The sequence below is a fragment of the Penicillium hordei genome (assembly GCF_028827395.1).
Source record: "Penicillium hordei strain IBT 12815 chromosome Unknown utg000001l_segment0_segment0, whole genome shotgun sequence".
Lineage (NCBI taxonomy): Eukaryota > Fungi > Ascomycota > Eurotiomycetes > Eurotiales > Aspergillaceae > Penicillium > Penicillium hordei.
This window is the reverse complement of record NW_026623142.1, coordinates 1,581,997-1,594,265: the sequence shown is the minus strand read 5'-3', so window position 1 is coordinate 1,594,265 and position 12,269 is coordinate 1,581,997. Positions and strand designations below refer to the sequence as shown.

The window sequence follows — 12,269 nt, the reverse complement described above, 5'->3', positions numbered from 1 at the left end:
ATGTGGGTATTACCCGTGATACCCGTGATATGCCGACATTGCGCCGACATCCAGATACATATTCATGCAACTGTAATTCCCTGTGACACTCTGGAGTCGAATCCCGACATGTACCTCTTCATATCTGGACGACAAATATCGATCTAAAAAATCCGGCCTGATATGAATCGAGTGGGGCAATCCAACTCGATCACGCAATAAAACAAGCATCACAGACCTAATTTGTATCCAATAGGATTCAGGCCATTTTATAACTATCTAATCCTAGCTATCAGGGATATGTGGATGTCAACAATATATCCATCCACGTGACCATATACATTGGGTATTCCCGATTTCGGACCTCCGACCTACTGCAAGCTTCGCAAAATACTCAACTTTCTGGGTGTCGGGCTTACCCAATTGCTTAGAATACAAAAACATCACCATTGGAACATATTCATAATTTAAACTTTCAATGAAGTTCTCTTCATATCTCGTGGCTGCGGCCATCATGTCCGGTGTGCAGGCTTCTCCGCACCCCGCACCCCAGCAGCAACAGCTCCTGGGCGTGCCATCATCGCCCTCTCACCCCAGCTATAGCCAAGGAGACCTAGATGATATAATCAGCACTTCACCTCTACTATCACTTCACCGAGACCTGGTCAAGATCGAATCAATCTCCGGCAATGAGCATGATGTCGGCCTCTTCCTCGCGCAATTCCTCGAGGCCCGGAACTTCACCGTGGTAAAGCAAGAGGTGCCCCCAGTGAAGGGCCAAGAGGACACCAAGACCCGCTACAACATCTTTGCCATTCCAAAATCCTACACACAACCCCCCTCAATCCTCCTCACAAGCCATATCGACACCGTCCCCCCCTTCATCCCATACTCCGTGCACCAGCCTGACTCCACCACCACCTTCGACCCAGAGGGTCTCATACTAGCAGGCCGCGGCTCCGTCGATGCAAAGGGCAGCGTGGCAGCGCAAATCTTCGCAACCCTCGAAACACTAGACTCCCAACCTGACGCCAAGCTCGGTCTTCTCTTCGTCGTCGGCGAAGAAATCGGCGGCGACGGCATGAAAGTCTTCTCAGACTCAACTCTCAACTCCAAAAGCGCTTTCAAAACCGTCATCTTCGGCGAGCCAACCGAGGCAGCTCTCGTCGCGGGCCACAAGGGCATGCTCGGCTTCAAGGTTCTCGCTCACGGCAGCGCCGCCCACTCGGGATACCCGTGGCTGGGCAAGAGCGCCGTTTCGGCGATTCTGCCCGCGCTCTCGCGCGTCGATGTGCTCGGTGATATCCCCGTCGAAGAGGGCGGTCTGCCTGCATCCCCGAAATACGGGCCGACGACGCTGAATATTGGCGTTATCCGCGCTGGTGTTGCTACGAATGTTGTTCCTTCTGAGGCGTGGGCGGATGTTGCTGTGAGACTTGCAGCTGGTACGCCTGCTGAGGCGCGTGAGATTGTTCAGCGCGCTGTTAAGGAGGCGGTTCGGGATGCTGAGGCGGAGGTTGTTGTGGACTTTGTTTCGCATGGCGAGTCTTATCCGCCACAGGATTTGGATGTTGATGTTGATGGGTTTGATGTTACTACTGTTAACTATGGTACTGATGTGCCGAATCTGGCTGTCGGTCCTGATGTCAAGCGCTACTTGTATGGGCCTGGCAGCATCTTTGTTGCTCATGGTGATAATGAGGCCTTGACCATCCGCCAGATCAAGGAGGCTGTGGTTGGTTATAAGAGGTTGATTGAAGCTGCGCTAGAGAGAGAGAAGAAGGACGAGGTAACCGTGTAATCGGTTGTGTGTTGCATATTGACTTGATAGGGGTGTGCTATCTGGTGCTGTGTGTATATAATTTCGGCTACTAGTGAACTGATACTCCGTACAGATCTCTGCTACAGCCCTAGCACCAAGACATCAAGTTTTAGTATTTCGTGCCTCCTTTCCTCCTTTCCTCCTTTCCTCTTCAACTTAGGCATGTTCCGAACTGCTTTGATTCGACGCATTGCTACACGGGCAAAAATGCCGTCCCTGCGGAACCTAGCCAGTGAATTGCTGCTCAACGTGATCAACAGACTTTCGGTGCACGACATCATGACCTTGTCGCAGCAAAGTCGTGGAGTACATGCTCTATATGATGTGAAAAATCGTCAGAAATATCACCAATTGAAGTTTGGCCGAGAGAAGCTACCGCAGACCCATGAAGCTGTACTCCAAGCTGGGCTAGATATATTACTTGCCATTTTACGATTTCTATCCCTTAGGGGTTATCTTGGTCGTGCGGACTTGTACGGAACTGGAATGATCGAGTTTATTTCTGACTCTTCCATCCAAAATTCTGTGCTTCCCCCCAAGGATATACCGCCTTCTCCCCGTTCCGCCAACTGTAGCAAGATCAGCTTTACACATTCTATAATACGAAGTTCAGATCTTTGCCGTTTCATCGAATCCGCGAAGACCTTGAAATGTTTTACTTCCGCTATCGGTAGTCGTCAATACCCTAAAGGTGGCCACCCCGTATTATACGTGACTCCGATACTCAAGTCCCTTTGGATACATCGCCAGACTCTAGAAGAATTGAATCTAGATATAGAGAGCCAGACATCCCCTACAAGAATTGTATGATAAGGAATATCAATCCTAAGAAGGTAGGATGACCGAAGAGGAGCAAGAAGAGTGTAAGGAGCAATAGGCAGACGAGCTATAGGAGCTAGCTACCGCGGAAATTACACCTACACGCGTCTCCCTGAAAGACTTTTCACGCCTCGAGAAGCTTAGTATTGGAGCCTATACGCTATGCTATCTAGCTCGAGGTGTATGAGATGGCAAGATGCAGCTTGACTCGAAGTCTTTCAATCTTGTTGATTATATCCCGTCTACTCTTGACTCTCTGTGGATTTACGGGCTCGAAGAACCCGTGGATAGGAGTACTCCCTATCTCGATTACGAATCGGATATAGATGTCAATGTCCAAATTGAGCAACTGGCGCATGAGAAAGATGCCAAACTGCCAGGGCTGAGGAGTGACGGCCTTGATCCTCGTATTCCAAACGGCAGGACTGTAGATGAACGGGCGGATGAAGATGGCCTAGAACTTTTTGGAAAGACCTAGATGACAGCAGGTTTGACTAGGTTGATGACTACATTTGAAGATCATATCACTCTAGAGTCAATGTTGCCACGAGTGTAAATTAGTTGCGTGCAATCATCTATGGGTGTTAAGGCAGAAAATGAGTTATTCTACATTGGCCAAGCTTCGAGAACCACTATGGATCACGTACACGCTTTGCATCTGACTCTAGTTGTAAAATTATGTACAATCACTGACTCTATTCCCGACCCTATCCCTACCATATCCCTGCCATATCCCTGGCAGGGCTATGGGGTTCAGATAATCGACTTAAGCTGCTCTCCAACTTTGAAGGAGTACGGTTTACTGAAGGGCAAAATTGGTCATGTACAGAAGGTTGGAATACAAATCTAGGTAAAATTACGAAAAAAAGCGCTGGACAGAACATATAAGAGACATGAAAGCCATAATCAACCAAGGCGTTACCCGGCAAATCTACTGCCTAGGCGCCCTCTCCCATCCCGTCTTAAGATCTCCGCTAGGTTTAAACCGCGGGAATGGATGGGCCTCAGTATTGAAAACGTGATCCTCCAGCGAGATGAAATCACGGTCCGAAAACAACAAGTAGAAATACTTGAGCGTCTCAGCCATCCAATAGCTTTCCATGTTATCGCGCTTGTAAGGAGGGACTGCATCCGCGTTCCCGAGCGATGTAAAGCTCTTGATACGGAATACAGGTGCTGTGCTGGTTGATGTGGGAATACGAGATGTACTCTTCTTCTCGACCACGGATGTGTGTTTGATGAAAGACTTGAAGATCTCCCAACCCCACTGTCGGTAGATATCGTCGCCGGTGATACGGTAGAGATAGAAGAGGGACTCGATTGTTTCCGGGCGTTGTAGGTTGTGGCGGTCGTTGCGGCGGACGTCAATGTCCGCGCGCCAGGGCTCGGACGCATCACTTTGCGCCTCTATAGGCTTGGAAATGCTGCGCAGTGCCTCGGGTTTGGATGCGCGGTTGGGGTTTGTCGCTGGATCTGGGTACTTGTCTGCCATCATCATGGGGGGCGAATCTAAGACGAAGTGGGAGATTTCGGCTGCGAGGCCGGTTGCCGTTGCCTGGTGCATTGCCCAACAGGTCTTCATCAATTCTCTGGACATGAGAATATCTTCTTCGCGCTGTTGAGTCCAACCCGCGGACTTTCGGGCTTGGGCCAAGGAATGGCCCCCAGTCGCGCCGAGCGCGATTGCTCCGGGCATGAAGCAGACTAAGTGGTCCATTCTGGGTGACAGGTCCTGGTCTAGACCCTGGGGCCGCTCGCCGATAACCATCAGGCGAGAGTTCTTGGTGAACGAGACTAGGTGCTTGCGGATGCCTCTAAGTGCCTCATCCCACATCTCTTTGTAGACGGGCTCCTGTTCTGAGGTCTGCAGGTATTGCTTAATGAGATATTCTGGAGCGAGTCAGCTGAAAAGATCCACGGAGCACAGAGTATTATCGACATACCATAGTAAGAATCTGCCTTATTGCCCAGAGTAATGCTGTCTCCTTTGAATGCACCACTATCAGGATGGATGGTGGTTCGGACAAGGCCATCCTGCGGCTTTTGCAGGTCGACCAGCTTCATCGTTCTTTCAACCAACTTCCAATATTCCGCTTCGCCAGTCAGCTTGGCCAAATACTTGAATTCAAGCTGTATCGAGCCGGCCTCAGAAATAGAGGTAGCACCCTCATCGAAATGCACGACAACACCTTCTGACGTGTTAAGATTGACATTCGACCATGGGATACCGCTTGGAGACTCGAAAGCCCCGAGTAGCCGCTCAGCGAGGTCAGCGGCTTTCTCGATGTACAGGTCTTCACCGGCAGCACCAACATCATCGTCGTTGAGAGGTGCCAAATTGGGGTATTGGGTTGACAGATAGTGTGCAGACAGCAAACCACCTAGCATGCGGATAGTCGTTTCGAACATGTTAACATCACGGTCCTGGTCATAATTCAGCGATGTTGAGATCCATTGCCGCGCGCGGTGGACTTTGGAAGTCAGATTCATGATCATCAGTGTGTCCAGCGAGTCGACTATCATCCAGCCTAATCCGCCGCTCGTGTCTTCCTGGTTAACGTTCGATACTGGGCGATACTGATCGTATCCTGAATAATGGTGTCAGCCCTGTCATATAGTACACAAGGTTTCTGTATGACCTACCCCATGCGTTCTTCTCATACCCCTCCCAACTGACGATGAAGGCGTCCCGCACTTTCTCTCGTCTCGCAGTCCAGTCAGATAAGTCCCCGGAAGTTTTCCCCTCTTCTAATGTCTGGGCCCATTTCCATAATTCTACCCCCTTATCATTTGACTGTAGCCCCGACCATGTGCGGAGGTAGAAGTTATAATACAACACAAATAATACTGTACACACCCCCAGCACGTTCAGAAACGGCCTCCATCTCCTTCGAGGACCTGTGCGCCGAGGCGAAAAGAATGGCTTATCTTTGTATAAAGGTAGTGTGCGGTCCTTCTCGAAGTAGCCGTTCACTTTATTGGATAGGGGGATGGGCTGGTTCGACAGCCCGTATCCACGCAGCCCAGTACGAGGGTTTCCGTAAAAGCCGTCTTGTTGCGCGGGCGCAAAGGGACTGCGCGATGGCTGGTAGGCCATTGTTTTCTTTGATTTGGTCTCTTGTTTCGTGGGGGAATCTCTGCCGATCTTGCGATTATCGAATGCGCCACATGAGAGTGAGGAGGAGGTTGAGGTGCTATCGGAGTATTCGCCTTTGTTTAGTGTTGATCAAGATTCTAATTCAAGGTTCATTCAAGCGTATTTCCTGTTCAAATGTAACGGTTAGTCAGGTTTGATTGCAGGGCGAGGAGCCACCCTCGGACCAGGACACCGAGGCACTTACCCAAGTATAACCCTTTGCTAGGGTGTTTGTGATGTACAGGCCTGGATCGCGAAGACAATCTAGCCTCTCGGTTCTAAACGAAAAAGCCAACATGCACCGATGCAGTTATGTTTGGTGGGTTGGTGGTCCGTAAAGAATTCCTCTTCGGAGATGTGGAGCGCGGAGTTTATCCCGCGTGTCCTGAGCAATGCTAGGGCAGATAAAAGCCAAGTATCACAATAAGCATTCAATCTTATTCGAGACGAAATTTGCGCGAGAATCGAGAACGTGGCAAGGGCAAGTTCAAGGAAGCTGGGGAAGTGGAGAGGCAACACCAGGGGTCCGCAAATCAGATCTCATCGTACGCGTAACCAGCCTCATATGTAACTGTGTCTAGAAATACATGAATAGGGCATCGCGCTATCTATCAAACCCAATGTACTTACATTAATTCCTTGGAGCAGATGCATTCTTCAACTGTTAATTAAGCAAGTTATTCTTTCCATGGTCCCCTGGTCTACAGATTCCAACTTGAATCAACAATAGAAGAATAGGTCAAATGCATAGCATTAGCGCTTTAACAGAAAGATCTAAACCGTGCACCAGATGATGTGGACCAACAGCCCCGCAAGGTAAATACAATTACAGCTTCTGATACTCAAGCTTGCCCTCCAATTTCTTCGCCTCTGCCACCTTCCGTACAGCCTTGTTGAAGTCATCCTGGTTGATAGCGTCACGGTAATCCTTGATCGCGAACAAACCACTAATAAAGAGTTAGTCAGCGAGTTTACAACATATTATGAGATAGAAGTCGTCACTCACGCTTCAGTAACCACGTTTCGGAGATCAGCACCGTTAAGACCATCGCTCATCTTGACCACACTCTCAAAGTCGATATCACCTTCCTGTTGGACCGTGCTTGTGTGGATCTTCAAGATCTCCAGACGACCAACCTCATTGGGAAGAGGAATCTCAATCTTGCGGTCCAGACGACCGGCACGCAACAGAGCAGGGTCCAGTGTGTCGGGTCGGTTGGTGGCCATGATGATCTTTGTCTTTCCGAGGTAGTCGAAACCGTCCAGCTGGTTCAGCAACTCCATGAGCGTCCGTTGAATTTCTCGATCTGCTGATGTACCCTCTGAGAAACGTCGTCCACCAATGGCATCGATCTCGTCCATGAAAATAATGCAGGGCTCGTGTTCCTTGGCGTATCCGAACATCTCTCGGATCAGTCGAGCGGATTCACCGATATATTTGTCCACAATGGCCGAGGATACAACTAACGAGAGTAGACTAGTTAGAATATTGCAGGTGTAAATGATATAAGAAGTTGAACATACCCTTCAAGAAGTTGGTCTCTATCGAGCTAGCCACTGCTCGTGCAAGCAGTGTCTTACCAGTACCGGGAGGACCGTAGAGCAAAACACCCTTCGGAGGCTTAATTCCAACTCTAAGGAAGAGTTCTGGGTTCTTCAGGGGTAGTTCGATGACCTCACGAAGCTCTCTGATCTGGTCGTTAAGACCACCGATACCCGCGAAGTTGACGGACCCTGGATCTTCCAGAGACATGTTGTACACCATCGGATCAACCTCACGAGGAAGCATCCGCATAATGGTGAGTGTTGTCATATCCAAGGCCACACGTGTGCCTTGCTTCATCTTGGATTTATCCACCTTTGAACGACAACCGACCACATATCGAGGACCCGATGACGCCTTGACGATGACTGTGAAACGGATTAGCTTCTTGATGCGATCATTGAAACAAAAAACTTGAACCTCGGATACTTACATCGCTCTTCGTCGAGCTGTTTCAGCACCTCGCCGATGATCTGACCAACACTTTGTAGTGCCTTGATGTTATCCTCGGAGACATCAAACTCTCTTTGGAGATCCTTGATACCCAAGCGGAGGGTTTTCAATTTGGCTTCCCATTCTCGTAGTTCGAGCAAGCTCTTTTTATAGTCCTCGAGCGCCTGGCCGCGCTCCGGGTCGCTCATGATGAAGGACGGACGAACGATAGATTCACCGAGTGTGGACGAGTGGGGATAGTAGCCAAGAGGGAACTGTAATTCAGATATGAATTCAGGTTTTCGTGTAAGGTCGTGGATGCGAAATGGATGGATATGGTGATTGAAAAGGGCGATAGCACCTTGCCTGGGGAGCTTCCAGCTTCCAGTGCGGCGTCCATGAGAGACGATCACATGACCTTGGAGCTGTCTTATGTCATAATCTTGGTCATCGCTAGACACCTAAGGCAGAAGACTTGGAACAGTATGTTGAGTTTGACGAGTTGAATCCATGCTATTCATGCTATCCATGCTTTCCTTAATATCCTTGCTATCCTTGTATAGAATAAGTCGATGATGACCTTGGAAAGCGGCTCATTTTTCAGCTTTAGCCTACATATGTACTTGTATGTACTAGATTTTAGGCCGCGGATAGGAATTTCCCGATCGGGGTGCCGCCGCTTTATGAGGGTGCTCAGGGTCCTGCTCACTGAGTATTTCACAGTACAGGGTGATTGCATGTGAGCACTTAGGTTTGCTCAGTGAGCGCTCAGGGTATGCCCAGTCAGCACTCAGGTCTTATTCACTAAGTACTCACGACTGCGCTCAGTGACCGTACAGACATCCTTATCTTACCGCCCGAAAATAAAAGCCGAATCTGTTACGGGACAAGTAGATCACTTTTCACCCAGCTATTCCGTGATGCTAGCGCTAGCAACTAAAATCCTTTTAATCTGTCGAATACTAAGTCCGAATACATGGTAGAAACCAGGTAATATACCGGAAACATCATGTGACATTGGGTACCAGGCATACCATACAAAAGTGCATATTACAGTTAGTCATCATGGTCCGCACAGATTGTTGAAATAGCGGGTTTTGTCATTTTAGTTATGAGTTGTCAACATTGGTCATTTATACCATACATTGTTCGTACACCAGCTTTCCGTCAGTTTTCCCTAGGCTAAGCCCTTAGTGCTGATATAATATATTCTATATTTAGCTAGTAATTATTACTACCCAATGAAAACCATGCGATCCTAACAGAATCTCATACTATTAAGAGGTCTATACTATGTTATCCCTAGGCATGCTAGGCAGATTTGATGCCTAAGCACGCTTTTTTCTATCCGTGCCCGAGCAACATATACAAAGACCATTTGCCCTAGACGTCGTTGTAGCTGCATGTTAGTCAAACCGAGCGCGTGTACCATTTTCTCACTGAAATCGTGTTCTAAAATATAGTGCGCAAGTAGCTCTTGCCAGGAAATGGCCGAGCTCTTTACGTTCCCCACGTCGACTGTCCTTTAGCATCAAGTATATCTTTGTCAAACTCACCGCGCCCTGAACGACATTTGGCATATCACTGTTCAAGCAGATCCTTGGAAAAGCGACATAAAGACTTCGGTACGTCATACTGTGTGTGATGAATACGGATGACTTCAATTATGCAGTGTTGGGATGCTGGTATATATAGTCGAAATAAGGAACTCTAGACGCATTGATTCGCCCTTTCTGAGTCTAACCGTCGGATGCCGAGACATGTTATGTTTACACGGCAAGCGAATCATTGCCCGACGAAGAACCTATCATAGCCAGCCGCGTCAGCGGTCAGTGGAATCCCAAGGGCTATCAGTCGAGCAGAGTGGCCCCGTCGCTCAGCCAGACTAGCAGGAGATCATCTACCACAAGATATGAACTACTAAACACAGGCAGTTTTGAAAAGAAAGGGCCTTCGCATTTGCATACAATATAGGAAATTCCCACTGAGCCAAAATAACACCTAATTTAGAACCCCAAGAAAACTAAACACCCTCCAATTTCACCCCCGGTATCAGCCATGAAGGCCCAACGGTCTCAAAGTCTCTGTCTTATAGTTTTAATGGGGTAAAGAATAAGAAGCTGAATAAAGGATAGTATTTACCCTAAGTTTCAGCAGCACAAACATCGCCGTTTGGAGGCTGAGTACAACCTGAATAGCAGAATTCTGTCAGATGCAGGTCCCCAGCAGTATCTGTGCATCGAAATAGTGCATCTTCCGGCTCATCGAATGCATCTGCGATGTATTGGCCAAGTGAAGACCTGCTGATATAAGAGCGGATCTCGTCCGAAGTGTAACCTTTCATGCCGCATTTCATTTTAGCAATAGAACTGCATAAAAACGTCTTTTAATCTTAAGATAAATAAAACATACCATGGTACTGCTCCAGGGTTGAGCCGCAGTAAACCAGATTTTCTTTGCAAGGTTCTACCAGAGAGAGGGTTCCCGGGATCAAGGAAATGTAGACAACAAGAGCCGCGACCAGCTTCATTATGTGCGGTGTTTAATGAAGTAAGCAAAGTAGGAAGTTATTTTGTAGCAGAGGGATGAAGCAATCTCAAGGTGATGGAGTGAATGTAGGTGTCTATTTGTCTCCCAAAGCCTTCTCATCCCCATGGCCCCTTAGCTCGAAGGCTTCTGTTGTGTTGCATTTCGCAGAAAATGAATTCGGTGCATTGGAATGAAAGATCACAATCCGACCAAAAGGTAGTATTTTTACATAATATATCCCGAAATTATGTGGATGGTACACAACCTGTATGTAAGGGGATTTAGCAGGCCCGGCCAGACTATATCAAGCCTTGACTCTAGTACAAGCACTGCAGGTTGAATAATATGTACTACTCAGCAATCAGAACCTGACTACAGGCCTGTAAAGTAAACTAAGGCAATGAAGCCTAGTTCCTCTTCGTTTTCCTTTTTCTTTAGTTAGCATATCTGTCTTTTATGTCATCAGCGTGGTCAATAATGTTGCTTAAAGATAGCTTTCCCGGACTATACTAGATCATGCTTGGTAAACAAAGAGTGATCAACGTCCCCAAATTGTTCTTACAAACAGCTTGACAAACTGCCCACCCTGTTGTTTGACGCGCTGCGTAGGAAAATGCCGAGGGTGTCTGTAGCAAGATACCTTTCTGTTGACAGTCCTTGTCGGAACGTATTTGACTATAAAACCAAGTATCCTAGCCTTACATGAGCAGATACCACCATATCAATGTCTCGGTGCTTTATGTTTGTTCTAAAGGGTCTATTTGGCTCAGAGCCAGTTCGATCTGGATTGTCACCCCATAACACAGATACCAGGCACGCTATAAATCATGGTACCAGTATTCATGACTGCAATAAGGTTTAATTGACTTCCTGGAGTCTAAAGTGTATCGCCTTTCTGCTGAGCTAGTTCATTTCTACCTGAAATGCGTCGCTGTAATAACATGTTGAATGTCAGCTACATTTGTTGAGCGAATGACATCTTGCATACTTTTTTTTTGTCAGTGATATTTTGCTGTAAAGATAAGAGATATTCAATACTTGAACAACGGGACTGTTCGAGGATTGAAAAACTGAAGACCAATGTCCAGATGTTGAATGCATCGGGTAAAGGTATCGAGGAATCAAAGTGGCAAAGAACCAGTATATTCTCCCGTATTTCTTCAAAGCGGGAAGACATTGCAGTCGCCTTGTACCACACTACTATTTTGAACACTCAAGTAGCTGGGACCTTATGCTGAAGGTCTTCAACTGATTAGTGCAATATAACGTAGTACCTGCAATGTAAAGAAACATCTCGGAACCTGATAAACAATGGATAAAACATGAACCGCTCCCATCCTGTCCCCAATTGTGGCTTATAACCTCTTACTACTATATTGGCCCATTTTTCTGCATGGCAAGGTGCTACAAGTGGGTTTCGAAATTTTAATGTGGTGGTTCAGGGGCCAATTCAGAGACGACTTCGAGAACAGAGGAAGCACATACCCTTATCGTGAGGAAGGGGCGCGGTCGAATGATAAAGAATATGCATAGGGCATGACCAACTCAATTTTACAGCCAATGATGATCCATCACCCAACGGCACCTGTCACCATAATAATTTAATCGCATTCCACTGAGGCCGAAATATATGATACCTAGCGCCAAAATTAAAAATGCACATGCATGCATTGTGTTAGAGTCTACTAGGTAGACGAGATCATGAAAGGCACACAGAATGTAGTGTACGTAGTAAGCAAACCACGTTTTAATTCTTCACGCTCAGCACAACAAAGTTCTAGAGGCCTTGAGACCCCCATCAGTGCCGCAGATGCCCTTGACCATTACAGGCGTTGAGAATTATTACAAATACGACTTGCGATATGCCTTCCATCAATAGCGGAACGATTGTCGAAGAAATCTTTACCCCTGAATGTCTTTTAGCCTCATCGTAAAATCAAGTCTCAGTTCAAGGTGGCGGAAGGAGCTCGTCTGCCAACCACCAATTCGCAAGCTCAGACGGGCAAATC

General features: G+C 47.5%; 5 protein-coding genes across 5 annotated transcripts; 2 read left to right on the top strand and 3 right to left on the bottom strand.

Annotated features, from left to right (window-relative positions):
* Positions 1-457: 457 nt before the first annotated feature.
* N7537_000592 (M20 family metallopeptidase) lies at positions 458-1,780 on the top strand (the record flags this gene model as incomplete). The annotated part of the gene is made up of 1 exon (XM_056891650.1): positions 458-1,780. The coding sequence occupies one exon, from the start codon at positions 458-460 to the stop codon at positions 1,778-1,780; it is 1,323 nt and encodes a 440-aa protein (XP_056756645.1).
* A 1,036-nt stretch (positions 1,781-2,816) lies between these two features.
* N7537_000591 (uncharacterized protein) lies at positions 2,817-3,098 on the top strand (the record flags this gene model as incomplete). Its single annotated transcript, XM_056891649.1, has 1 exon — positions 2,817-3,098. The coding sequence occupies one exon, from the start codon at positions 2,817-2,819 to the stop codon at positions 3,096-3,098; it is 282 nt and encodes a 93-aa protein (XP_056756644.1).
* A 453-nt stretch (positions 3,099-3,551) lies between these two features.
* Positions 3,552-5,717, bottom strand: N7537_000590 (glycoside hydrolase family 47 protein; the record flags this gene model as incomplete). The annotated part of the gene is made up of 3 exons (XM_056891648.1): positions 3,552-4,510; positions 4,564-5,208; positions 5,264-5,717. The coding sequence occupies 3 exons, from the start codon at positions 5,715-5,717 to the stop codon at positions 3,552-3,554; spliced, it is 2,058 nt and encodes a 685-aa protein (XP_056756643.1).
* Positions 5,718-6,582: 865 nt separating this feature from the next.
* Positions 6,583-7,940, bottom strand: rpt4 (proteasome regulatory particle base subunit RPT4; the record flags this gene model as incomplete). Its single annotated transcript, XM_056891647.1, has 4 exons — positions 6,583-6,703; positions 6,763-7,219; positions 7,281-7,667; positions 7,733-7,940. 4 exons carry the CDS (start codon positions 7,938-7,940, stop codon positions 6,583-6,585), a joined length of 1,173 nt encoding a protein of 390 aa, XP_056756642.1.
* Positions 7,941-9,874: 1,934 nt separating this feature from the next.
* Positions 9,875-10,261, bottom strand: N7537_000588 (uncharacterized protein; the record flags this gene model as incomplete). The annotated part of the gene is made up of 2 exons (XM_056891646.1): positions 9,875-10,068; positions 10,144-10,261. 2 exons carry the CDS (start codon positions 10,259-10,261, stop codon positions 9,875-9,877), a joined length of 312 nt encoding a protein of 103 aa, XP_056756641.1.
* Between the last annotated feature and the right edge of the window lie 2,008 nt (positions 10,262-12,269).